The following is a 25,674-nucleotide window of genomic DNA, read 5'->3' as shown; positions in this document are numbered from 1 at the left end:
ATTCCCTTCTCCAAACTGTTTTTTTCTTTCTCCTTTGCTTGCTTTCCACGCTTTCCTCCCCCACCTGGCCCCTCCCCATAAGTTGCCCTTGCCGGCGGGGGGGCTCGCAATCTAAGGAAGGGACCCAGCAGCCCGGGGAGAAAAGAACTGGTGGGTTTCTTAGTTCAGTTTCCTATCTTCCCTTCCACCCTCCCCTCCCCTCCTGTTGCAAACTGAAAGTGGCGCTGAAGGGTTGACAGGAGCTAAACCGTCTCTTCAATCCCTGGATCGACGGGATTTCTTTTTTTCTTCCTGTTTCTCCCCCCGGAATGGGAGCGATGGGTGACCGGGATGCCAGCAGCCCGAGAAACTTTTACCCTCCCGATTTGGTCGCTTTGTTCGGACTTTAAATTCTGCAGCCTCAAAAGTTTCTTGAGTTTTATTTGCACGCCTGGATCGGTGTGCAGTGGGGGAGCGAAGGGAGGAAGAAGAAATTACTCCAGACAAGAAGAAGCCGAGACTTTAGAAAAGAGAAAAAATAAGTTCCATTGTTCTGGGGTTCTTTTTTAAAAAAAATTGGCGAGAGATACTTTTTTTTTAAATTGAAGCCAGCAAATGTCATTTTGTTTTCTTTTTTCCTTTTCCTCTGGGCAGGGGATAAGAATTGCCCGGCCTGCCAACCCAGGAGGAAGACTGAGCAGTGGTTTTTATTTTTTGTTTTTTTCAAAACCCCAAAGCTTTTAAGGGGAAAAAAAGAACTATCTCGTGGGCTTGATTTCAACCAGATGGCAGGCTGGTAAAAAAGAAAAAAGAAACTGAGAAAGAAGGAAGGAAGGAAGGAAGGAAGGAAGGGAGGGAGGGAGGGAGGAAGAAAACCCCCCACCGAGTTTCCAAGATGGGCACTGCCATTTGTACCCGAAGGCAGAAGGGTCTTTTGCAAACTGGGTTTTGTGTCTTGGCACTGGCCTGCCTGGGCTCTGGACTTCTCCTCTACAACCATCTCCAGCAGAAGGTGAAAGCTGCTGAAGGATCAGCCTTCAAATTCAAACAGCAGCAGGAAGCCCTGTCTGCCCAGCTGCAAGGTGAGGGGAGTGGGGGGGGGAGAAAGATGGGGTTCAGTGTGTGTGTGTGTGTGGGAGGCGGAGTTGCTGTTGTGTTTACCCCCCCACCTTCCCTAAGTATCCATCTGCTGGGAAGTTCCGTCCCCTCCCTGCATTTGGCTGCTTTCCCTTAGTTTGATCCACAGGATCTCTTGCCAAAGTGGGGATGAAGTCACATCTCCAGCCCCAGGCGGGCTCAGTTTCCAAGGGAGGACAGTCCGAGAGGGGGGGGTGTTACTTGTGAGGAGGAATTTCCCAGGCCACAAGGGTCAGCTTGACATCCTCTCTCTCTCCTGGGGAAAGGTAACTTTGGACAAGACCCTCTTCCTCTGCTGCAAAGTTTGACCTGGGCTTGGGAAGGGAGGGAAGGAAACAGGCATAGATAGAGGGAAGGAAGGAAGGAAGGAGAGAGGCGGGGAGAGGAGGAGGGGGGGAGGAAACAGAAGGAATGAAAAATGCATAGGTAAGAGGGAAGGGAGGGAGGGAGAGGAACTTGCATAGAGGGAAGAAAGGAAGGAGAGAGGGAGGGAGAGGAGGAGGGAGGAAACAGAAGGAAGGAAAAATGCATAGGTAAGAGGGAAAGGAGGGAGAGGAAAATGCATAGAGGGAAGAAAGGAAGGAGAGAGGGAGGGAAAGGAGGACGAAGAAAACGGAAGGAAAAGGCATAGGTAAGAGGGGAGGGAGGGGAACATGCATAGAGGGAAGGAAGGAGAGAGGGAGGGAGAGGAGGAGGAAGGAAGGAAACAGAAGGAAGGAAAATGCATAGGTAAGAGGGAAGGGAGGGAGAAGAAAATGCATAGAGGGAAGGAAAAAAGGAGAGAGGGAGAGAAAGGAAGGAAACAGAAGGAAGGAAAATGCATAGGTAAAAGGGAAAGGAGGGAGGGGAACATGCATAGAGGGAAGGAAGGAAGAAGAGAGGGAGGGAAAGGAGGAGGAAAGAAGGAAAGAGAAGGAAGGAAAATGCATAAGTAGGAAGGAAGGAAATGGATGGAGAAAGACGAAGGGGGAGAGAGGAAAGGGAGAAAGAGGAAGGAAAAAACAGCAGGAGGGAAAGGAAGGAAGGAAGGAAGCAGAAGGAAGGAAAAGAAAGAGGGAGGAAAAGAAATAGAGGAAGAAAGGGAGAGAAGAGTAAGGGAGGGAAAGTGGAAGGAAGAAAGGACAGGAAGGGAAGGAGGAAGGAAAGGAAGCCTCCAAGGCCCCCACCCACCCACCCACTTTCAGCTTTCAAGGGCTGGAGGATGAAGGCCCTGGGAGAGGAAAGCTGAGGGGAGGGCAGGGGGTTGCCCGTGGGCACCATCTTGCCTATCCTGATATTAGAAAAAGAAGACTCGGCCTACAGGTTTATCTAGGTCAGCTTTTGTCCACAATGAGAGCACTTTACGACGTCATTGAAGGAGACCAAAGGAAGAGGGTGATTGAGGGGGTAAAAAGAAGGTACTGGGGAAGGAAGGCTTCCTAATGTAGCCTTTCAATCCCCATCACGACAATACAGATGCAGGTAGTCCTCAGATTACAACCAAAATGGAGCCCAACATTTCTGTTGCTACGCAAGACAGTTAATTGAGTTTTGACCTGTTTTACGTCCTTTCTTGCCACCATCGTTAAGCGAATCGCTGCAGCTGTTTAGTTAGTAACCCGGTTGTTAAATAAATCTAGCTTTCCCCCTTGACTTCACTGGTCGGATGGTCGCAAAAGGGGATCGCGTGATCCCCCTGGACACGGCAACCGTCATAAGTACATGCCAGTTGCCAAGCGTGTGAATTTTGATCATGTGACCATGGGGACTGCTGCAACGGTCATAAATGTGAAAAAATGGCCATCAGTCATTTTTCCCCACTGTCGTCAGTCAGTAAAGAAGTGGTCCTAAGTTGAGGACTACATCCAATAATCCACAAGGAAGCATGTCTTCCCACCCGATCTGGCTTGACAGGACACCAAAGTCCCATTTAGTTATCATTCTATCACCTGGTGGTGCCCTTTTCAACGTTTTAGACTTAAAACTAACGGGGCAGCCACCTACTTTGCCTCATTCGTGGCGGATTACAATCGCCACAGCTGGGTTGATGCCATGTGCAGCTCACCAAAGGAAGAGGGAATGCGTCGGCCTGGTTCAAGCAACGTGGACAGGCGAAGTATGGATTGTGTTTAAATTTGGCAACGTCCGGATGTGTCGTACAGGAGGGTTAAGGCGGTTAGGCAAACAGAGCCTCTCTGGGAGGCAATTCCACGGTTTTATCTGTCGGCTGATTGAAAGAGGATTTCCTTCCCTCTCCAAATCCTGAAGAATTCACTTCCTCTCTGTAATTTTAAGCTATTGTCACCTATAGTTCTGGATATTGTACATTATGATATGGAAGTCTTTTTGTTACTCATTGTTGTTGTTAGTTGCAAAGTTGTGTCCGGTCCATCGCGACCCCATGGACCACGTCCCTCCAGGTCTTCCTGTCCTCTCCCATCCTCTGGAGTCCATTGAAGCTCACACTGATTGCTTCTGTGACTCCATTCAGCCACCTCCTTCTCTGCCATCCCCTTCTTCTTCTTTTGCCCACCATCATTCCCAGCATGAGGCTCTTCTCCAGGGAGTCCTTCTTCCTTCTCATTAGGTGGCCAAAGTCTTTGAGTTTCCTCTTCAGGATCCGGCCCTCTAAAGAGCAGCCAGGGTTGATCTCCTCTAGGACTGACCGCTTGGATGGCCTTGCAGTCCAAGGGACTCAATGCAGGAGTCTTCTCCAGCACCAGAGTTCAAAGGCCTCCGTTCTTTGGCGCTCAGCCTTCCTTATGGTCCAACTTTCGCAACCATCCGTTGCAACTGGGAATGCAACCCATTAGCCAAATTCTGATATTATGGGATTGGGGGGGTGGGGGGGGGAACAGAATTTCTGCCCTCTTCTCTCACCTTCAAAAGATGCCCGTGTTTGATGTGACGCCATGAGAACTAGAAACATGACCTGGATTTTCGAAATGTCAACCTTCTCCAGCTGGGAATACTGTACTTTTCCCTGATTATCAGGAATTTGAGAACAGCAAGGAAGACCGGCGTCAAAGAGATAGGAAGAAGAGATAAAGGCATCAAAAAGTGTAGAGGGATGATTGAGATTGGGATAATCACCTTTCGATCATTCCAAGAAAGAGGGCTAGAAACTTGGGGCCGGAGAGTAAACCCTGGAGACATTCCGACATGCAGTTTTGAGAGGGGTTGTGGTTAAGGCTAGAAACTGGTAAACCTTGGTTTCCAATCCTGCCTTAGGTATGAAAGCCAGCCGGGTGACTGTACGCCAGTCACTCTCTCTCAGCCCAACCCACCTCGCAGGGTTGTTGTTGTCCTGAGGAGGAAAAAAGGAATAATTAGGTATGTCCGCTGTCTCGAGTTGTTTATTAAAAAAAATAAAGATGGGGTATAAATAAAAATAAATAGATTGCCAGGCTGTATGTGCCACCTCTCCGAAAATCGGAGCCTTCTCTAGATGCAAACGCACACGTCTTCCAGCTCTGAAAATCCTTGTGACCCATTGCTTACATATGTGCGTGTGTGTGCGTTTGTGTGTGTGTGTGTTTATTTCAGCCTGCTGGCTTGTGCGGTATTTTTTTTTTTTAATGTTTGCTTGCTTGGCATAGTAGGACTTGGCGCTCAGCTCAGAAATCCTGGCCTCGTGCCCGTCGCAGTAATTCTGGTCGGAGAGCCTGGCCTGCTTTTTCCAGCTGGTAGTTGTTTCCTAGAATAGATCTGCAAAGAAGCTGAGATCCTCACAAGCTTTTTACAGATCCAGTTGGTCCTGAGTAGAAAACCCCTAGCAAAGGCGGCCCTGCCTTTCCATGCTAATCCCTCACAGCAAAACAGCCACCAGTTAATGGTTGGCCGATAAACTGGATTTTTCCAACTCTATAATATGTGTGTGTGTGTGTGTGTGTGTGTGTGTGTGTGTGTGTGTGTGTGTGTGATGCAAGGCAGAAAACTTGAGTTAACAAAAGTGTTGTGTCCCCAGCTCTGGCCAAGAGAAAGCAATCACATTAGAGCTTCAAAATATGACCTCATCCATCCAGTGGTGGGTTTCACATTTTCTTACCACTGGTTCGCCCCATGTTTCCCTTCTGCGCATGTGCGTCTTCCCTGCATGCTCCTGGCCTCAAAAACGTGCCTAAATAGGATGGCGCAAAGCTGTGGCGGGTAGGTGGGCCCACCCACCCGCAATTTCCGCTACTGGTTTGGGTGAACTGGTCCGAACCGGCTGAATACAAACTCTGCATTCATCCACAATGTTTTTTACAAAGTTGGGCTCATACAACACAACAGCAACAGCACTTAGACTTGTATACCGCTTCACAGTGCTTTACAGCCCTCTCTAGGCGGTTTACAGAGTCGGCATCTTGGCCCCAACAATCTGGGTCCACATTTTACCAATCTTGGAAGGATGGAAGGAGCTGAGTCAATCTGGAGCGGGTCAGGATCAAACTCCTGGCAGTCAGCAGAATTAGCTGTAATATTGCATTCTAACCACTGCACCACCAAGAAGAAGAATGAGAAAGGGAATGAATGAATGAATGAATGAATGAATGAATGAAGGAAGGAAGGAAGGAAGGAAGGAAGGAAGGAAGGAAGGAAGGAAAATAGTAATAGCACTTAGACTTGTATACTTTACAAGTCTTTAGACTTTACAAGTCTTTAGACTTTACAGCCCTCTCTAAGCGGTATACAGAGTCGGCATCTTGGCCCCAACAATCTGGGTCCACATTTTACTGATCTCAGAAGGATGGAAGGCTGAGTCAACCTCAAGCCGGTTAGGATGGAACTCCTGGCAGTGGGAATGTTTTTTATAGCAATATCATTAGCACTTAGACTTATATACCACTTCATAGTGCTCTCTAGCACTTTTTAAAGCAGTTTGAAGAGTCAGCCTCTTACCCCAACAATCTGGGTCCCCATTTTACCAACCTCGGAAGGATGGAAGGTTGTGTCAATCTTGATCCAGTCAGGATCGAACTCCTGGCACTGGGCAGAACCAGCCTGCAATGCTGCATTCTAACCACTGCGCTACCACGGCTTAGAAATTCAGGTCACAAGCGAAGCAATCCCCTTTTGAAATCTCATCTAGCCTATTGTGATAGCCTCATCTCAATGTAGTGCTGAAGTTGGGGGAATGTGCAGATGAAAACGCAATTCTAGCTATAAAACAAAAAGTATGGGGGGGAGGGGGTAGATTATCTAAATAAAAAAAAACCATCCACAGAGAGAGCCTTTTGGTCTAGTGATTAAGGCACCAGGCTAAAAAAAAGGGAGATGGTGAGTTCGAGTCCTGTTTTTGCTTTAGCTGGGTGACTTTGGGCGAATCACCAGGAGACATTAGTATGTAGTTCAAAAGAGAACCATGCAATTTAATTCGGATGGAGACTGTAGAAATGGGAATACTTTAAGCATTTAGTATTTAAACCTGGATGTTTTTAAGAAGATGTTGGACAACTCTTCGTCTGAAATGGTGTAGGGTTTCCTGCCTAAGCAGGGAGTTGGACTAGAAGACCTCTAAGGTCCCTTCCAACTCTGTTATTCAATGCTATTCCTTTTTGAATGTTAAAAAAAAAAAGTTGCGTGCCTGACACGAAACGCAGAAAAGCTTACCAGCTTTAGCCTTGAGCTGCCAAATTCAACCCTCCTGCCTCACAAAAGTTTCATTTTGGCCTTTGCATGTTTCTAGTCCTTAGTGCGTTGCCACCAAATGTTCTCTGAGAGGTCAGATCAGATCCAACCGTTCTGTTTCCCTGCCAGGCTATCAAAATTTGATCAGTTTAAAATAAAAATAAAAACTTTTCAAGCTTACAAAACCCCATTGTTAAATAGCCAGGAGTTGGAAAGAGGCCTCGGTCTCGTTTGACTTAGCGGATGGAAAAAGAATAACAACAAGGAGGAAGCGGTCACCATTTTTAAAACTCAAAAAGGTAAAAGCAACAACGTTCCAGCACTACGTGCCAGTTTTCAGCTGGCCGAGGACAGAGGCTTTTGTGTTAGGTCACCCTCTAATTTCAGGCTGAATTGGGAGCGCTTGCCAAAGCAAACTTCCCATTCCATTTTATGCGCCACCAAATCATTGTCCACTCTTAGCAACTAACCAGATAAGATCTGACCCTAATCTGGTCATCCAAAGGTGACTTGTCAACATTGTAAGTCAACATCTTTTAAAAAAAATCTCCAAAGTTTTGGCAGTCGTTTGATGGCAAAGATTCAGAATGAAACAGACCTCCATTCTAAGACACTAAACTAAAAATAAAATCTGGGGTTGATCAATGATTAGAGCAATTTTGAACACGGTTGCTTAACCCAGTGGGTCAAATTTTATATTCTTTCACAATTCCTTTGCTTTGAATGAGCAGAATATTGGGGCAGTTATTATTATTTTTTATCATCCTCATCACTAAGTTAGCATTTTAAAATTTGGGTCCTTAATTGCCATGTGGCAAGCAGGAATAATAATTCTTCATTATTCATTAAGGTAAAAGTTCCCCTTGCATATATGTGCCAGTCGTTCCCGACTCAAGGGGGCAGTACTCATCTCCGTTTCAAAGCCAAAGTGCCAGCGCTGTCTGAAGACGTCTCCGTGGTCATGTGGCCAGCATCACTAAACACCGAAGGGGCAGGGAACGCTGTTCCCTTCCCACCAAAGGTGGTTCCTATTTTTTCTACTTGCATTTTTATGTGCTTTTGAACTGCTAGATTGGCAGAAGCTGGGGCAAGTCACGGGAGCTCCCTCCGTTACGTGGCGCTAAGGATTCGAACCGCCAAACTACCGACTTTTTGATCGAGAAGCTCAGCGTCTCAGCCACTGAGCCACTGCGTGTCTTCATTATTCATTTGGTGATTTAATTTACTGAATTTTTTGGAAATTTCCTGCAATCCAGTTTCTGTGGCAAACTGAACCCAATGCAAAAGGACTCGAGTTTTTTTTTTTTACATAACTCTTTAACTGTGTGAATGTTCAGATCGTATTTTGCTTGTTTCTGTACATACTTCTTTTTTTTTTTTTATTGCAGTCGTTTACGAACACAGATCCCGGCTGGAACGATCCTTGCAGAAAGAACGCAGCGAACACAAGAAAACAAAAGAAGGTGGGTCTTCATCTTGGATCACAATCAGTTCTTTTGAAAAGATTAGACGAGATTAAAAGAGTTGGAAGGGACCTTGTAGGTCATCTAGTCCAACCCCCTGCCCAAGCAGGAGACCTTACACCAGTGATGGCAAACCTTTTAGACACCGAGTTTCCAACCACACGCATGAAAGTTATGCATACACGCGTGGATGTGCGTGCACGCCCCATCATGCGTATGCGCAGCAGAGACCCAAAGACCAGCTAGCCAGCGGGAGGCGGGGCATCCCAACACTGGAAGCACCGCAAGAGGTCAGATCTTTTTCTTTCGTGTGCTTGTTTCGTCATTTGCAGGTAAACAGAAACTCACGAAAGAAACGCCACGGAAATCTGACCTGGGGCAATGGCGCATGTGCCAGCAGAGAGGGCTCTGCGTGCCCCCTCTGGCATACGTGCCATAAGTTTGCCATCACCGCCCTACACCATTTCCGATAAATGCAGTGCAATCTCTTCCTTGAAAACCTGTCAGAAAATTCCTCCTTCTTTCCGGTTTCAATCACTCCTTGATCAGTTTCCATCTATTAACTGTGATAGTTTGTTATTATTTATTATTATCAATATTTATTTGTACAGATGAAGGAAGAGAGGCGAATCACCATGATTTAGGAAATCATAAACTCTTTTCCTGTTAGCTGCAAGATCCTAAAGAACCTCGTCATCTATTAAAAGAATAAATTCTCTGGCAAAAATTACTTGTGTCTCAAAGAAAGCTGCTTTGGAGAAGACACAACTGCTGTTGCATTTTTATTGCTGCAATGGTAGTGAACCAACGATTCCACCCTCAAAAGACATATACAGGCGTCTAGTGGATCTGAATATTTGCCTTTAATTCATATGAAATCTACGGAAATGTATCCATGCTAATTTTCCATTAAGATTTGCTCAGTGGGGCCTCCTGTTCCTTACTTGATGCTCTCAAGAAAGCACTGTATTCCTGCAACCGCTCATAAATAGATATTATTAGCCTTGACTAAAATTTTACTGGCTTGCCTAGAAATTATTATTTTTTTAAATAGTGGGGACATTCCATCCTATTAATTTCGTAAACCTCTCTGCAACAGGGGTGGGTTGCTCCATGTGCATGCACATTTACAAAAAAAATAGGTCTGCGCATGCGCAAAACATTTTAAGAAGGGGAAAAAATTGTGCAATTACAACTGTTCTGCGCATGCACAGAACCGAAAATCAAGATGGCGGCCCTGTAGGAGAACCAATTCGGGGCCATGGCAGGCCTGGATCGCTGTCAGTTCCAGCGATCCAGGCTGCCAAATCGCGGCCCGTTGGGCCAAACCGAGCCAAACCAGTAGGAATCCATCTCTGCTCTGCAAGGTAAACTAGGTTTCAATAAATCTGCATCTCACTGTTTTCTCCGTGCCTTCCGCCTTTTTATTTCCTTTCTCTTCTGCTTTGCCTTGCAGATTTTTTAGTGTACAAACTGGAGGCGCAGGAGGCACTCAATAAAGAAAAGGTGGGTAAAATTGGATCCCTCCGGAAGGCATATGTGTGTTTCAAAAAAGGGAGGAAGATGAGTTTTAGAGGACCGGTCTAGATCCTTTGCTAACCCATCCTTACTCACGTTCTCGGGAAAGGAAAGTGGGAAATTCACAGTTATCCAGCCACTGGGGTCTTTTCACCTGCATGGCAGGACTTGGGAGTCATCCTTAACAAAGAGAGAGGGTTCACACCACACATAAAGACCGAGGAGTTGCAGTTTTACGACGTGCTAGGTTTGGTTTTTCTGAATCGGCAAGGGGATCTTGGTATGGCTGTAGGGTTCAAGGTCGACTTGCTCAGAGGGTGATTTGAATTGCATTGCGTGAACTTGGGAGGGGTTAACGCGAGAAAACAAGCACAAATCAGTGTAGGCCATTCAAGCGATGCAAACCCAGCTGGAGAGTTGAGGATGGGGATTATGGAGGTTTAAGAGGAAGAGAGACCATTGTGAATTATTTGCGCAGTTGGTCGCAATCATTGTTATTGTGATTTTTCTCCCCGCAGCAAGATTCTATGAACAGATATGGCTCCTTAAGTTCACAGCACAAGATACTGAAGGTAAGGTGACCTTTCTTCGCCTTGTATTTGTAAGTTTGGTTGGTGTGGGTAGCCTGTGGCTCTGTAGACATGCACTGGAGAGCACTTGTCACTGTTCTGATCCAGCTCCCTAAACACGACAAATCCTCTGAAGTTAAATCCAAGATTCCTAGGAGTGCCAGCAGCCCCGGCAAAAAGTTTCTCTGTCACCGCAGGCTTCATTTCCGCCCTCTGCCTTTTGTCCCCAGGGGTAGGGGTGGGGCTTTGCTAGAAGTAGCGGCTCTTCAGTCCCAAGGACTGGCCCATAGATTTCCACTGTTCTCCTCTCTTCTGCCTTCTGTGCATCCATGCGTCAGGCACTGGATCCAGCTGTTCCTCCTCCCCACCCTCTCTCTCCCTCTCTCTCCCTCTCTCTCTCTGCAGCTCTATTCCCTCTTCCCCCTCAGAGCTCTCAGATTACCTTGATGCCAACCCTGTCTCCAGCAGCCAACAGGCCACAACAGTCAGTATTCAGGGCAATGTAATCCAGCATCTTGGTTTTCAACCGCTCCCGGCATTCAAGTTACCCACAATTCATACCTGAGATAAGCCAGTTTCTTTAAACTCTGCATTAATCAGAAGTTTGCTGCCCTGTCTTGGATAAGAACAGGACACCGTTTCCAACACTGGACAGCTCAACCACTTTGGGAACAAGAGCGCTTTAAAACCACAGGGTCTGGCTAACTATGCCTTGCTAATTGCCGCAGATCACAGCGGGGGGGGGGGGGTTTGGTTGGTTGCGGAAACAATGAGGAATGCTGGAGGCAGGGAAAGCTAGAATGGCAAATATTCCTACCTCGTTCAATTTAGAATACACACACACACACACACACACACACACACACCCTGTGCACCAACACACTGAAAGGATCCATGGATGGAAACAGGCCCGGCCAGTAAGAACCCTCATAAATCTCTCCCTCCTACTGCTCAAGTAAAAGCAGCAATTATTTGGCTTGTAAACTTGGCCATGTTAAGTAGGACTGCGCCATTGCGTCATGCCATCGGGGGGGGGGGGCTATCGATTATGTGTCAGTCTGGCTTGATGGAAGAGTGGCTGCAGCCCTGCGTGCATTTTCCCCAAGACTCACTGAGGGAGGAGAGATTTCAACTCTCCTGGATCAGCTTCTTCAGTTTAAATTAGAAACCACCCCCTGAGCTAGATGCAAAATGGGCTCAGTTGGATAAAGACATGTCAAGGCCTAAAATCAATCACCATCAATTGTGAAATTTGGGAAGGCAGAAATGAAAACATTTGCTCCTTTGTAGGGTTTGCTTCAGAAGTGGGTTCCTACCGGTACGGTATGGTTTGGCCGAATAGGTAGTAACTCCGGTGGACATGTGACCGTACAGGTTTTATCCTCGGGGGTGCCATCGTGATTTTCTGTTCTGCACATGTGCAAATTGAGAAAATGTAATTTTCATGTGTGTTTGGCGTGTGCACGCATGCAAAGTTTTTCGGGTGCCAAACCTGGTAGTAATGACGGCAAGAACCCATCCCTGATTTGCTCCCAGGTTTTTGGTTTGGGTTTGACTCTCTCCCCCCACCCCCCAACCCCAGAACCAGCACGAAGAAGTCAAGAAGCAGTTTCTGGACCTGCAGCTGCAACACAATGGGCTGAAGCTGGAGCATCGCAAGGCGGCGGAAACCCACAACCAGAAATACTCCCAGCTGCAACGGCAGAAGGACAACGAGGTGGTGGGATTACAAGGTGGGGAGGACATAGAGGGCACACCCCCAGGCTCTAAACTGAGCCCAGGGTTTGCGAGGGGAACACCTCTTTTATAAGACAATGTCTAAACCCCTCGAGGAGGAGGAGGAGGAGGAGGAGGAGGAGGAGGAGGAGGAGGAGGAGGAGGAAGAGGAGGAGGAGGAGGAGTGAAAGAAGGGGGAAGACGCCCTTTAACCCAAACTGAATTGAATTTCCAGATACCGTTTTTAAACTAAGGGAGGAAAGCAAGCTACTTCGGAAAGCGCACCAGGATGTTCACTCGCAGCTCCTCAATGCTCAGGTAACTCAGTGCTCAGTTCTCCATGAAAGCCCCTGGCCCTGTCTGGAGGTGCCGAACCTCAGCTCCCATGGTTCACAGCCAGCATAGCCAAAATCTAGAAAGATGGGTCTCCCTTAACACAACAACTCCCCCCCCCACACACACCCAAAGTGGCAGATGGCCTAACGTGGGACACACCAAAGGAAAGGCCGTTTTAAGGGGGCTTAACCTGGGGAACTCGCTGCCACTGGATATGGAGACCATTCTGTTTTGTTTGTTTTTAATAAATATTTTTATGGTACCTTTTTCTTTATAATACATCACATTTCCAGTTTTGCAGCGGGCAGAGTACAGGCTGTATCTAGTCCTTTTTGAGCATACATAGTTTTATACACCCCGATTGTAACTAATATTATCTTAATAATACATTTATAATCTCTTTTAAATACATGTTATACGTCATAGTTATATTATTTTCATAATTGTACCATAACATTCTATATATTTACCTCTCTCCTTTCCCCTCTCTCCTTCCTTCTCCTCCCTTTTCCTCTTCTCTTCTCCCCTCTTCTCCCTCCTCCCCTCTCCTTCCCTCTCTCCTACTCCTCTCCTCTCATCCATTTCCTTCTCTCCTTTCCCCTCTACTTCCCTCTTCTTCCTTCTCTTCTATTCTCCACTTCCCTCCTTCCCTATCTCCTACTCTCCTCTCATCCGTTTCCTTCTCTCCTTTCCCCTCTCTCCTTCCCTCTTCTTCCTTCTCCTTCCTTCTCTTCTCCCCATCCCTCTTCTCTCTTCTCCATTTCCCTTTCCTTCCCTCTCTCCTACTCCCTCCTCTTATCCATTTCCTTCTCTCCTTCTCCTCTCTCCTTCCCTCTTCTTCCTTCTCTTCTCCTCTCCATTCTTCTCTCTCCTATTCTCCACTTCCCTCCTTCCCTCTTTCCTACTCCTCTCCTCTCATCCGTGGATATGGAGATCATTCTGGTAGATGGCTTCTGAAAGTGATTTAGAGGAAACTGATTGGTCTCAGCACCTTTACTTCCTGATCTGATCTAATCGGTTTCTTCCTATTGAAGATTTAAAGCTTTGGGGATTTTGTGCATCTTTGCTCTCCCCTCCAGGTTCAGATGGAAGAGTTCCGGAAGCTCAAGGAAACCCTTCAGAAGATGCCGAGTTTTAAGGATGCAGGAACAGCCAAAGAGCAGCGTTACGGTCAGCCACTGGGGTCGAGCGTGTTGCAGCTTGCTAGACCACAGGTACAACATTCCAGTTCTTAGTTCCCCTTCCAAAGATTTGGCCTCTTGGAAATGCCAGGCTGGTATTGTGGCCCACCAGTGCCCAGCGGAGCTGGCAGCAAAGTCGGACAGTGAGGAGGTTGGGGAAGGCTCAGATGAGGGCTCTGCATTGGAGGCAGAGACGGGGCCGAGGTCGTCTGGCAGTGAACAGGTGCCTATGGAGCTAGACAGTAGTGAGGCAGAGGAACAGCTGGAGTCTGTTCCCAGTGTGCGCATGCACAGAGCTGCCAGAAGAAAAGAACAACAGAAATTAGGGTCAACTTGGGAGTAAAGTCACAGGTGGAAGGTGAATGGCCCCTCCCATAGGAAATAAAAGAGGAGCGAAAGGGGAGGGGGCTTTTGCAGGATACAATTCGTTTGTTCGGTCGTTAGATTCGTTTCAGGAGTGTAAAGATCTGTCCGTGAATCAGAGACTCTGTGCCTAGTCTTTCCTTGCACAGCACCTCATTTGAGAAATATTGACATGGCAGCTTTTCAAAGTAGATAAGGTCTGTAGTCAAAAATATTCCTTTGAAAGACTGTTTGCCAGGCCTTTGCTTAATGTGAATGAGAGGAATTCACATTCATTTAATACAAGGGGTTTTGTCGGGACCAGGACTCTGCCTCCTGCTTTTTGGGGAAGCCTTGGTCAGAACAGCTGGTCTCAGGTTCCTTTCTTCTAGGCTTCTAGGTCACTCTGGACTTGTTCTCTTTAAGCCTGGGTTGGTGGGGGTTTTTTTTGGAATAAGCAAAGAATAGGCTAAAACAGCACACAATTCTGTTTTTCCATGGGCCCATCCAACAAAATGCTTCAGAGGCAGTGTGTAGGAAATTGCAGTTGACCTTGTGATCAAGCCAGCTTGGAGAACAAATCCATATTGTAAGAAAATGGTTCAGACTCAAAGAGGTTAAAATCCCATGCTGGCCACTAGCTAATGCTGGGAACAGCAGTCTCCATAAATCTGGGGCCAGTATCCTCCAGATGTTTGCCAGAGTTGAAATCAGCTGGGAAACCATCTAAGGCTGGGGCCCCCCAGAAATGCTTAATCTCCAGTTTTTGCCTGCTTTGTTTCAGGAGGTGAAAGTTCAAGGCTGGCCTTAAGAGAAACGAGGACAAAATCCATATTTTCCAGATGTGTTTTCTCTCCCTTAATATCATCTCCTTTCCTGCAACTCTGTAGGATGCATCCTGGTGGCCTGTAATCTTCTCATTTTATTGTAATTTTTCCCCATTATCCTGTTTCCCTGAAAATAAGACTGGATAATAAGCCCAATTGAGCTTTTGAGCACATGTGCTAAGATAAGCCCTCCCCCGAAAATAAGCCCTCCCCAAAATATTGCAATACAGCAGCAGCCATGGGGTGACCACGTTCACTGCTCCTGCACCTCAAAAATAATAAGATAAACCTGAAAATAAAGCCAAGCACTTATTTTGGGGGATAAAAGAAAATAAGACCCTGTCTTATTTTTGGGGAAACACAGTATGTATATTTGGGAGAGAATTTGTAAGTTAATTTGGAAGGCAGGATACATGTCACTGTAATAAAACAAATAGGAGATGATGGGGAGGTTTATTTAGCAAAGCTGAGCTCATCGTAAATTTGGCAGAGGCGTCAAGGTGAGTTATGAGGCTCAGGGTTGTGCTAGAAAAGGGACCAGAAGCCAGAGCAATCCCTGAAGGGCTAATGTGGTGTGGCTCCAAGGTCTCATCCTGGTTAGTAGCCCAGTCCATCAATGTCATTCCAAATTTTAGAAGACATCTTTCTCCAAATCTGAATTCTTTATGGAGCCAAAACACGATCAGCAGGACTGGGGGAAACCCAAAGGTTTAATACAGCAGCAATGAAGAAAAGAGGATGCCAAAAATCAGTAGAAGAACACAAAAAGAATTGGATTTGATTCACCAGCACCAAAAAAGGAGAATGGAACAGAGTTTTGTGGAGAAAGAGTTTGCAATCTTTACTGGAACCATCAGCAGGGACAATCTATCATGCCAACACTTGGTTGCTATTTTTGTTTGATTGTTTCTGGACAGTCTTTCTCAAGTCTACTTTATGCTCCTAGGCTTCCAAGGACGATGGTGTTAAAGCACCTCTGAGACCCCAGGACCAACCTGCTGCTCCTGCTGGGAATTCTTTCGCCATTCCACCCCCTGGGATCAAACATCAAGAGAACGTGATGCATGAAAACCGTATTTCACACAACAACAACGGAGCTGGAGCCCAAGGGGATGTGCCGTTTGGTCAACTGGCCCCACCAAAGGAGGTTCATTTGGCCTTTGCAGCCCGGCACAAAGATGCACCCATGATCCGTTACACCCGGATGATGAATAGCGTGCAAAATCAGGTGAGAATATTCATATGCTTTTAGTCCAAGCATAAATGGATTGAATGAGTTTGGATAGATAAAGGTTGCAGCAGTCTAGTTGAGTGGACTAACAGAGTCAAGTAAGACTTCATCAGCACCATGGACAGCTTCCGGTAGGTGCTGCTAAGATAGCACCCTTCGACACCAGGCTTCCCTAAAACAGCAGTCCCCAACTGGTGGTCCATGGACCACTGGTGGTCCGTGAGAAAATTTTGGTGGTCCGCAGAAAATTATTTGCATTTTTTATATCGCACTAAATCAGGGATCCTCAAACTACAGCCCATGAGCTGGATATGTGCAATGAATGCTTGTATTGCTGCAGAGAGTCTCCCCCTTTGGGGTCTTTTTGTGTGGGTCGGAGGGGAGCAGAAATTCCTACTTGGGGTCTGCTTCAGCCTCCTGGTGGGGGGCTTTGGGTGAAGGCTGGAGGAAAGTGCCACTGGTGGCAAAGAGCTGGAGGACCCCGTTCCAGTGGAACTGTTATCATGGCCTGGAACTGGTTGACCATCTCAGCCCGCTGAGCCTCCAGGCGCCGGTACCTGGACTTGCAGTCCTGCAGGTCTTCCCTCTGCTTGGAAAGCCTAAGCTTGTAGTCCTCAGTGAGGTGCTTCTGCTGAGCCTCCCTCTCGGCCAGATCCAACTTGAACTGAGCTGTTTTGCCAGCTCTTTCTCCTGGTGGCTGCTTAGCTCCAGCAACTGCTTCCTGTTGGGGCCCTAAGGAAGCGGGCAGGCAAACGGGGAGTGGCTGGGAGGGGAGGGGCCAGTAGTGGCCGGTGAGGTTCCCCCTGACGTGAGTGACATCGAGTTGGCCATGCCCACCCAGTCACATGACCAGCTAACCACACCCACACAGCTGGTCATTAGGCAGATCATATTAGTGGTCCATGGAATTTAAGATTATGAATTTAGTGGTCCCTGAGGTCCTAAAGGTTGGGGACCCATGTCCTAGAAGACAAGTGAAGTCTGAGAAATTGAGGACACATTGGGGTAAGATTTATGCCTCCATCAAATTTTTCGTATGAATATGGCCCACCTTGCTACCATTCCAAGGTGTTCTGGTTGAATAAAATTTTTTTTAGTAAAGGTAAAACCTCCTTTGAGTTGTGCTCTCCATGGGTTGAGTCTTTGGAGCCACCATACAGAAGTGATTTGATGAGGTCTTGTTTGATAGCACCTCCAACTCTTAGAGTTTTGCTCAAAGTCTCCTATCCAGATCTGGCTCTCTGTAGCTTCGAAATTAGTATAAATGAGTTTGATTAAATCAAAGTAATACCGGTAGATTCCATACAAATAATGGGAGAAAAATCTTTGATCCCTGTTGAGTTCAATTTTACTTCCTTCCTTCAAGGGAGGGCGGGCGGTTGGGAGGTAATCATTGATCTTCTAGCACAAGGGTCGGCAACCTTAAACACTCAAAAAGCCACAATGGTCCTAACCAGAAGCCCCCTGTTCAATTCTGAAGCCGACTGGAAGTCCGGTTCCCCCACCATAGAGTCTCCTCCAGGTGAGATGTCCTTTTTCCTCTGCCTGTTCTAACCGAAAGCCCTATCTATTGTGGAGCCGACCGGTGACAGGGAGCCGCAGCAGCGGGATGAAAGAGCCACATGCGGCTCCAGAACCGCAGGTTGCTGAATCAATTCTGACGAGTAAACACAACACAGCCATGGTTTCTTCTTCTACTCTCTTTTTCACTGCAGGATCCAGAAGCAGGACAGAACATGCAGGGGCAACAGGGGCAACAGGGCCACCCGGAAGCATTTGAACCCAGGCTCAAACTGCCAGCTGCTTTGGAAGGAGGACAGGATTTGGAAGAAAAGTTCTCCAACAAGCAGGACCAACGGGTGCAGAGGTATTTCGCTCTTTCTGCATTGAAGGGCCCAGCCTGGCTATGAAACAACATGTTCTGACCTAGGCTTCCTGATACAGTAAAAAGCACACGCTTAGTCCCCAAAAGACTTTTTATTGCAACGGCTGTGAATTATGTTCATTCACATAATTCTGCTTAGCAGCAGAAATGCTGGGCTCAATTGTGGTCATAAACAGAGGACCACCTGTACATTAAGTTACAAACAAGCAATCTCCATTAGGGCTTACTATACTATGTGACCTCAATGTTAACACCAGGCAAAGGCAGACGAACAGTTTGACTCTAACATCAAATATAAAAAAACAATGGGAATAATTATTTTCCCAGATATTACTCTCCTTCTTCAAATCAGGTATAAGCTTGCATCTCTGCCTTCTTTTCACTTGAAAAAGTTCTCCTCTCGAGCCGCTGCCCAGATGCAATGCAACATTCATGAACACCTGAACTATACACAATATTAAAAAATAGACCAGCCTAAAAAACAGAGGAGCTGGGAGTGAGCTGTGTTCGGTGTTTTGGTTTTAATTTACAAAAATTAAAATGATGTCTGCATTCTGACCTGGGACTTGGGTTCGCTGAGGGATTGGACCCGTCTTCTTTTAACAGAATTTGTTTCCTCCTTCCCCAAATAATTTTTTATTCCCCCCCCCTCCGGGTGTTTTAGGGGTATTTGGGGTGAATGCCTTCTTGTTCTGATAGGCATCAAGTGCAGAAACTCAAGAATGTCCTTGATGAGAAAAGCATAGTGGAAGTTCTCGAATCAGCCCTTTTGGCTGAAAAGGATTCAGAAAGTGCAGAGGAGCCCAGAAAATGGGTTAATTCAAAACCCAACCCTTGGTGTGAAAACAGTGTGTGTTTCTGTGCTCAGGGTTGATAAAAGCTTTTGTCTGAATGCCAAGAGAGTGATGAGGGACCAATTTCGATATAATTCCATGGAATTATTTGAAACGAATGGGAAAACAGTGCTTGTAATAGCCATTTTCTTCCGCAGCTGGAAAGAGATGGTCAACAAAGGCAGCTTGCAGATGAATGATGGGAGAGCTCTTCCTTACCTGCAGAGGTATCACCTGGATACCGTACCTGAGCAAGGCAGGACAGGTGGCAGCCGAGCACAGATGGAAACAGAGCGGCTGCAACACCCCCTCTGGGGAGCTGACAAAGGAGGAACACATGACAGGGACCTGCACGCAGGTAAGGCTGAAGAAAAGGGATTGAAGAACATGATGGGGTTGATCCCAACAGGGCAGAATTGTGTAAAGTTTCTTCAAGATGCAACAGGGTCTGAGTTATGTGGATACGGTTGGGATCCTGTTTTATATTGCCTTGGGTGGACAGATAGTGAGTATAGAGCTTATCCACCTTCACAAGAGATTTTATCCACCTACTCAAGATGAACCAAAATGGACCTTATCAAGTTTCCAGAGATACCGGAAGTTGGGCTGACTTTAATGCTTCTTTTGTTATTTCTATGTCTCATTTTCCCTCAGAGTGGGTACGTGCTTCCGTCTTCAGCTGGATCTTCACTTCACAGTGAGGGTCAACCCACAGGGACCAGGATGTAAGGACTTGAACCTTACCTGGATCTCCTCATTCTCAGCCATGGCCATGTTGGTTGGGGAATTCTGGGAGCTGAAGTCCTGGTAGCTTCTCAGCTTGGGGGGAAACTGCTGCGAGGATGTTAAATACACTTGCCACGTTGCAATCTAAAATAATGTAGGATTTCAAGTTGTTGTTACACAAAAGAGATCCAGTACACTGCTTGAAAGGGCCGCGTGGTATGTGTAAGGATAGGTGTAATTCTTATCCTTACCTCCCAGAATTTGGAGATTGTCCTTAAAGATTAAAGATTGTCCTTAAAGACCTGTGGCCAGCAGTGTTACTTTTGTGGTCTCTCAAGAGCCACTGAGGATAGTTATCAAAAACTCCCCTGGGACTCCCTTCTTCTGGAGGCACCTAAACTAGCGTTAACATCTCCTAGTAATGCCATCATGGACCGAGGGTACCATACAGATATATCATCTAGGATAACTTCCAAACCCATCCAGTATTTGGAGTTATAATACCGGGATGTGTTTGGAGGTTATATACACATTCACCAGTATTAACTCAAACGTTTCATATCCAAATTTAACAGCTAGGATATATGAATACTTGTCTTCGTTGTATAGTCCGTCCATCCCCGCCCCCCGCCATTGCAATTCTTTGCTTTTCCTGGTCCTAAACCAACTCTTTAACTGCTGCTCCATTCTTCTGTGGGGTAGCCATAGCAGACTTCAAGGCAGGGGGCATACGGGACAGATGCACTGGTGGGGCAGAAGAGGGAAAAGAGCCAACAGAGAGTTATACAAGCACCTCAACACCCATCGAGAACATTGACCTGGCAGAAAAATGGAACAGTGAGAAAGCAAATCTCCTCTGGAATGTGACCGGCCCCAGGCAGGTGGCCCTAGTTTTGCAATGTAAGCTATCCCACGTTCAGCCACTGCCCTGGGAGGAGAGGGGTTAATTGCTTCACATCAAAGCCAACACCCTTCGGGAACAGGGTCACAGGGGGAGCCTGTGGGAAATCTGAACGTTGGGTTTCAACTTGACTCCAGGCTGGAAGGGAGGGTATGTTTTTATCGAAAGGATCTGATTGGAAACTTATTGGGGTGAAGGAGGATGCAACTTGTGACTGATCTGGAGGAAGAAAAATGATGATCGACCTGCCTGCTGAGTTGGGGCTTAGGAAAAAAAGAACCCACGGAGGTAGGGAAGGAAGGAGGGAGGGAGTTAGCTCCAGGGATTTGCTGGATCTCAGGGCCTTCCTCCAATAAAACCAAAATGTCAATATTTTCTTGACATGTGAAGTGATTGCAATATGACGTGTAGTGGGTAAAATGCAGGATTACAGGCTGACAGCCCACAGCCAGGAGTTCGATCCTGACCGGCTCAAGGTTGACTCAGCCTTCCAACTTTCCGAGGTCGGTAAAATGAGGAGCCAGATTGTCAGGGGGACATTTGTCAACCACTCAGAGAGGGCTGTAAGGTACTGTGAAGCAGTATGGGTAGCCCTCGACTTACAACCCGTTCATTTAGTGACTGTTTGAGGTCACCAGAGAGCCAACCGCACCAAAGTCAACAATGGAAAGTGTCTGCAGAATATCAGATACATTCATTGGAGGGTAGGGACATCCGTCTTTGGCCAGGAAATTTGGAAGTAGGCAAAGTTTTATTAAGTTTTTGTCAATGTTTTAATTTGTTCCCCCCAATTGCTTGTTTACTTTGCTTTGTTCAGATGCTGGCATGACGAAGAAAGAAAACCACACATACCTACAGAAGGAACCAATTATCCAGAAACAGATGGTAAGCCGGGATGCGTTTTCCCTCCCTGTATGTAAAGAAGTAACTTGGGATTTAAAGCAAGGTCTGAAAGGTTTGTTTTTCTGAAGGGCTCAAGAGTTGTTTAGATGGGAGCAAGCCCAGGATTCAAAATGAATAAGAACTGGCAAGTCCAGCTGGCAGTTGCACTGGGCTACAGTTGTGGGGCGGGGGGGCAATATTTAAGGCCCTCTGGAACAGTTAACAGCCTTCTTTCTCAATTGCTTTAGCCTCTTTTCAAAATCATCCATGCTAGTAATAACCATCACATTTTCCGCGAGGGGTTCCAAAATGTAATTAGATGAAGGGAGGATTTGGGGTTTGCCCACTTCAATTTGCTAAAGAAAGCGCCATGTACCGAACATTATGCAAACAGGCATTGGGTTTTGCTAAGAGGGGGGGTTGATTGAGGTGTTGTGGGAACCAATCGTGGTTTGACTGGTGAATAAGAGGTTAGTAAGAGTCACTTTTTAATTATGGTGTTGTTGTTTTTTGAGTAACTATGGTAGATACAGCTGGAGCAATAGAGAAGAAAGGTGGTGTGGAATTAGAGATTTTGGAATCGTTTGAGATGGTTTAGGTATGCCCATACCAGAAGAGCTTCAATTACAGATGCCTATTCCATACAGAAGATGGCTTGGCCGACATTTGGGACCATGTGAAGCCTATAAAGACATGCAGAGATAACTTTGATAAAGATATTCAGGTGCTGCTGAGAATAAAAAATGACACCTCAGTCCTTGAATAGGAAAGGTGTGATGAAGACATTCAAAATAACTCCATATTGCTTTTATTTTTCACTAGCCGATAACCTGGCGTTGCCCGGGGATTTATTTATAGGGGGAAAATATCCCGACCAAACATAATTTCTAATGTTGGATTTTCTCCCTTACCAGAGGGAGCCTCCTTGTGGAGCACTGTGAAGCCGTTACCATGGCAACTCCACTGCACTGTACAGTAGAAGTCATTTTACGGCAGTACAGTAGAAGCCATTTTTAAAGCACAACAGGCTGTATCTTAACAGAACACACACCGAGGGGTGTTAGGGGAGTCTTACCCCCACAGTATTTGTCTCCAGAGAGTAAGTCATCTGTGTACCAAGTTTGGTTGAAATTGCTCGAGGCATTCCAGAGTTTTGCTGGAACACACACACATAGAGACACACATAGCCATTTATATATATATAAATAAGAGGGGGCAAAGCTTTTAAGATTTGATATAATTTCAACAATAACGTAGTGTTTCTGAATTCCCCGCCAAGGTCCCTTTCCTGGGCTAGTTTACCTCAAAGGGCTGAGCTAAGTGATCCTTCTCCTCTCAGGGACCAAGAGATGTTCCTGATCCAGCTCAGGATCCCAACAATCAAGGGGAAGACGAGTTTGAGGAAGCAGAACTGGAACGACCCAGCTTTGAGGAAAAAACAGATCCGGCCAAACACACCCACCAGACAAATCGGCCGGCTATTGCTGTGACCAAGGAAAAAATACCAAAGGTTTGTTTTATCCCTGTTTAGAAGTTGGGAGGAGGGACAGAGAAACCAACGTTGAAGGGAAGAAGTTTGTAGTGAAACCGACAGCGGAATTCCCTACAGGGTGGGCACTGGGATCTAGAGCAGGGGCCAGCAACCCGCAGCTCTGGAGCCGCATGTGGCTCTTTCCTTCCTCTGCTGTGGCTGGCTGTTGCTCAAAATATGCCCCACAACCGCCAATGTGCGACACCCGCCAGCACGTGTTTTATTGAGCTTTTTGACCCCTGGTAGGCCAACCATGGTTAAATCCAAGAAAAGAAACATTTCAGAAGAAAACAGAATGTTTAATTCCATTCCGTATACTAGTTTTGTGGCCGCTCAGTAACTAGTCAGGCATGGGAAGGGTTTTGTGGCTCCCGGTGTTTTCTTTACTGTGGGAAACGGGTCCAAATGGCTCTTGAGGGTTTAAGGTTGCTGACCCCTGATCTAGAGGATCCTTGGGAATCCCCCCTGAGTTAAATGCCCCAAACTGGTTTGGGGGTTGGAGTTTGCCTCTAAAAGGCGCTTCGAGCGTTTTCTGATTTAAAACAAATTTGTTAACAGTTTGAAAGTGGCCTGCTTGGGTTCCTTCAGTTATGAATAGTTTTGAAGGAGATTTGTTGGTCCCCTCCCCAACAAAATGTTTTCAGCTACGCTGAATGTTCAGCCGTTCTATAGGGTGATCCTGAGGCTGATTGCCATTGGCATTGCAATCCCACCATTTTCAAGATCTCTTTATTGCTTAGCGTTTCCCTTGACCAATTATTCTTTGGTGTGTGCTTTGTTCCCCAGGGAGCTGATCGGTCTAATAAAGTCACTGACAATTTAATGGACGATTATCAGGAGGATCAAGAACAGGATCCTGTACGAAGCCTGAGGGGTTTTTTTCTGCTTTTTTCTCATAGGCCGTCTTTCTGTGAGCATGCTGGTTTATGGGTACAGGTTTCCTAAGCGCTGATCTGCCTTCAAGCGAGGCTGGTTGCCTAGGACGAGGGAGGGCCCCTTCCGTGGTTCTTTCCTTCTTTTGCTCGTCGCAGATCTTTGGCCGACAATATTCCTTTTAGGCAGCTTAATATTACAAAACTTCTCAACAATCACCACAAAGATATGAGGGTCAGGCAACAGTGCAGTTTCCATCTCTTGTCTACTCATCATAGTTCATATCGTCCTTTCTTCTTGTGCTGGCTGGGTTGTGGGAATCATCATTCCCAAAACCTCGGGAAGACATCAAGCAAGGAAAGCGAAGCAGCTGGGATCAGCCCGTCCTTGAGAAAGGCAAAGTGGCAAGGAGTGGTGAAGTTGGTCGACTCTGGACACTTAAGAGAAATAAGCCAGGGTCTGTCTGCCTCACCTTGACACCTAGCTAGGATATTTGGGAAGAAAACAAAGGAAATTTCGGCTAGGGGTGTTCATTTGATCCTCTCTGGGATTGATTGGCACTGAATAGACTAGAATAACAGAGCTGGAAGGGACCTTGGAGGTCTTCTAGTCCAACTCCCTGCTCAAGCAGGAAATCCCATACCATTTCAGATGATTGTCCAGTTTCTTCTTCAAAACCTGCAGGGATGGAACACCCACAACTTCTGGAGGCAAGCAGTTACACTGGTTAATAGTCCTTGCTGTTAGGAAGTTTCTCCTTCATTCCAGGTTGCTTCTCTCCAGATTCAGTTCTAGGCACTGCTTCTTGTCCTGCCTGCCTTGTAGTGCCGTGTAACTTGTCCCAGATTCTGCCAACCTAGCAGTTTGAAAGCACGTAAAAATGCAAGTAGAAAAATAGGAACCACCTTTGGTGGGAAGGGAACAGCGTTCCGTGCACCTTGGGTGTTGAGTCATGCCGGCCACATGACCACGGAGACGTCTTCAGACAGCGCTGGCTCTTTGGCTTTGAAATGGAGATGAGCACCACCCCCTAGAGTCGGGAACAACTAGCACAAATGTGTGAGGGGAACCTTTACCTTTACCCAATTCCAGAAGCTGTTCTTTGTATGCCTAGCCTCCAGTGCCCTGATCGTCTTTGTTGCTCTTCTCTGTCCTCTTTCTACTTCCTCTTTTCTTTGCAGGAGGACCATGGAGGTGAGGTGGGTGACCCTGAAGAGTTGGAACAGTTCCACCAAGCCAAAGGTCACGCTGGAGATGCTGACAGGAAGGAGGACTACTTTTGACGATGGGCTGGGAGGCAGCACCGAGCCCCCAAGGTTGATCCAAACCAAAGATTGTTGCAATAAACCTGGCTGGTTTAGTTGAAACTGCCAAGAGAGGTGGAGAGTTATAGCTCCATCCATCTTCAGAAGATCATGGGCTGCCTTGACCAACGGAGATACTCCTATTTCTCCACATCCTATAGGCCAGGGCAGGACTGACACGCAGTGCCAACCTGTCAAAATGCTACAGTGAATATGAACACCAGAATGTCTCTTCGTGCGGGTAAGGAGCTCAAAATATCAAAAATTGAAGGTTTTTTTTTCTCCTTTGGAAGACTCCCACTCTCTTACTCTCATTTGGACCACGGGCAAAGCCTGATGTAACACAGAAATGCTGTTAGTCAAGAAACTGTTGCTTCCTTTGGCTCCGTTTCAGATTTACCTGGCCGCCGCTCATTGCAACCTCATCACCTTTATATGTATGTACATATATAAAAAGAGAATCCATTTGGTAACAAGTGTCCATTATTTGTCCAGTTTTGTTATGGATAAGTAGCGGGGTGGGGGGTGGGGGGAGAGAAACTGTCATTGTTGAGATCATGGGAAGAGAAAGAGAACTGCTGCTGATTGACAAAAGCATAACGTGCAAAGGCAGGCATGTTTATTCGAAATGGATCCGTCCTTCTGCAGTTGACAGTGTGGGAACTTGTGCCAGCAAGCCATTTCACAATCACTTTTTTATTTTAAGGGTTGAAAAATATTTGCATTGCTTTTTAAAAAAAATCACATCTCTTAGCACCTTTGCGGGAGAGTAGTTTTCAAAGGCTCAGGTTTGTATCGTTATTAGGTTGGGCAGCTGGGCATGAGTTGTTCAGAAAGGTAGCTCCCGC

The 25,674-nt window shown here is 46.5% G+C and overlaps 1 protein-coding gene across 2 annotated transcripts; it reads left to right on the top strand.

Annotated features, from left to right (window-relative positions):
• LOC148042594 (uncharacterized) lies at nt 1-25,302 on the top strand. 2 transcript variants are annotated; one of them, XM_087702510.1, is made up of 14 exons: nt 2-1,061; nt 8,097-8,171; nt 9,628-9,677; nt 10,208-10,261; nt 11,841-11,991; nt 12,210-12,292; nt 13,390-13,524; nt 15,607-15,888; nt 17,607-17,758; nt 18,768-18,967; nt 21,054-21,121; nt 22,458-22,628; nt 23,436-23,507; nt 24,704-25,302. In XM_087702510.1, exons 1-14 carry the CDS (start codon nt 875-877, stop codon nt 24,803-24,805), a joined length of 1,782 nt encoding a protein of 593 aa, XP_087558636.1. In that variant the 5' UTR covers nt 2-874; the 3' UTR covers nt 24,806-25,302. The 2 variants fall into 2 exon arrangements, with proteins under 2 accessions (XP_087558637.1, XP_087558636.1); XM_087702511.1 differs by lacking the exon at nt 23,436-23,507 and having other exon boundaries at nt 1-1,061.
• The last annotated feature ends 372 nt before the right edge of the window (nt 25,303-25,674 follow it).

The sequence above is a fragment of the Thamnophis sirtalis genome, unplaced genomic scaffold (assembly GCF_051295495.1).
Source record: "Thamnophis sirtalis isolate CommonGarterSnake01/CBP01778 unplaced genomic scaffold, rThaSir2_p1.2 scaffold_15, whole genome shotgun sequence".
Lineage (NCBI taxonomy): Eukaryota > Metazoa > Chordata > Lepidosauria > Squamata > Natricidae > Thamnophis > Thamnophis sirtalis.
The sequence above is the reverse complement of the archived record's forward strand: the minus strand, read 5'-3'. Positions and strand labels throughout refer to the sequence as shown.

What these genes read in the sequence shown, in the direction of transcription:
- LOC148042594 (XM_087702510.1), top strand. Translation starts at nt 875, where the DNA reads ATGGGCACTGCCATTTGTACCCGAAGGCAGAAGGGTCTTTTGCAAACT. An exon ending in CAGGACCAACGGGTGCAGAG is followed by an intron (nt 17,759 to 18,767) that starts GTATTTCGCTCT and finishes TTTCTTCCGCAG; the next exon opens with CTGGAAAGAGATGGTCAACA. An exon ending in CCAAGGAAAAAATACCAAAG is followed by an intron (nt 22,629 to 23,435) that starts GTTTGTTTTATC and finishes TTTGTTCCCCAG; the next exon opens with GGAGCTGATCGGTCTAATAA.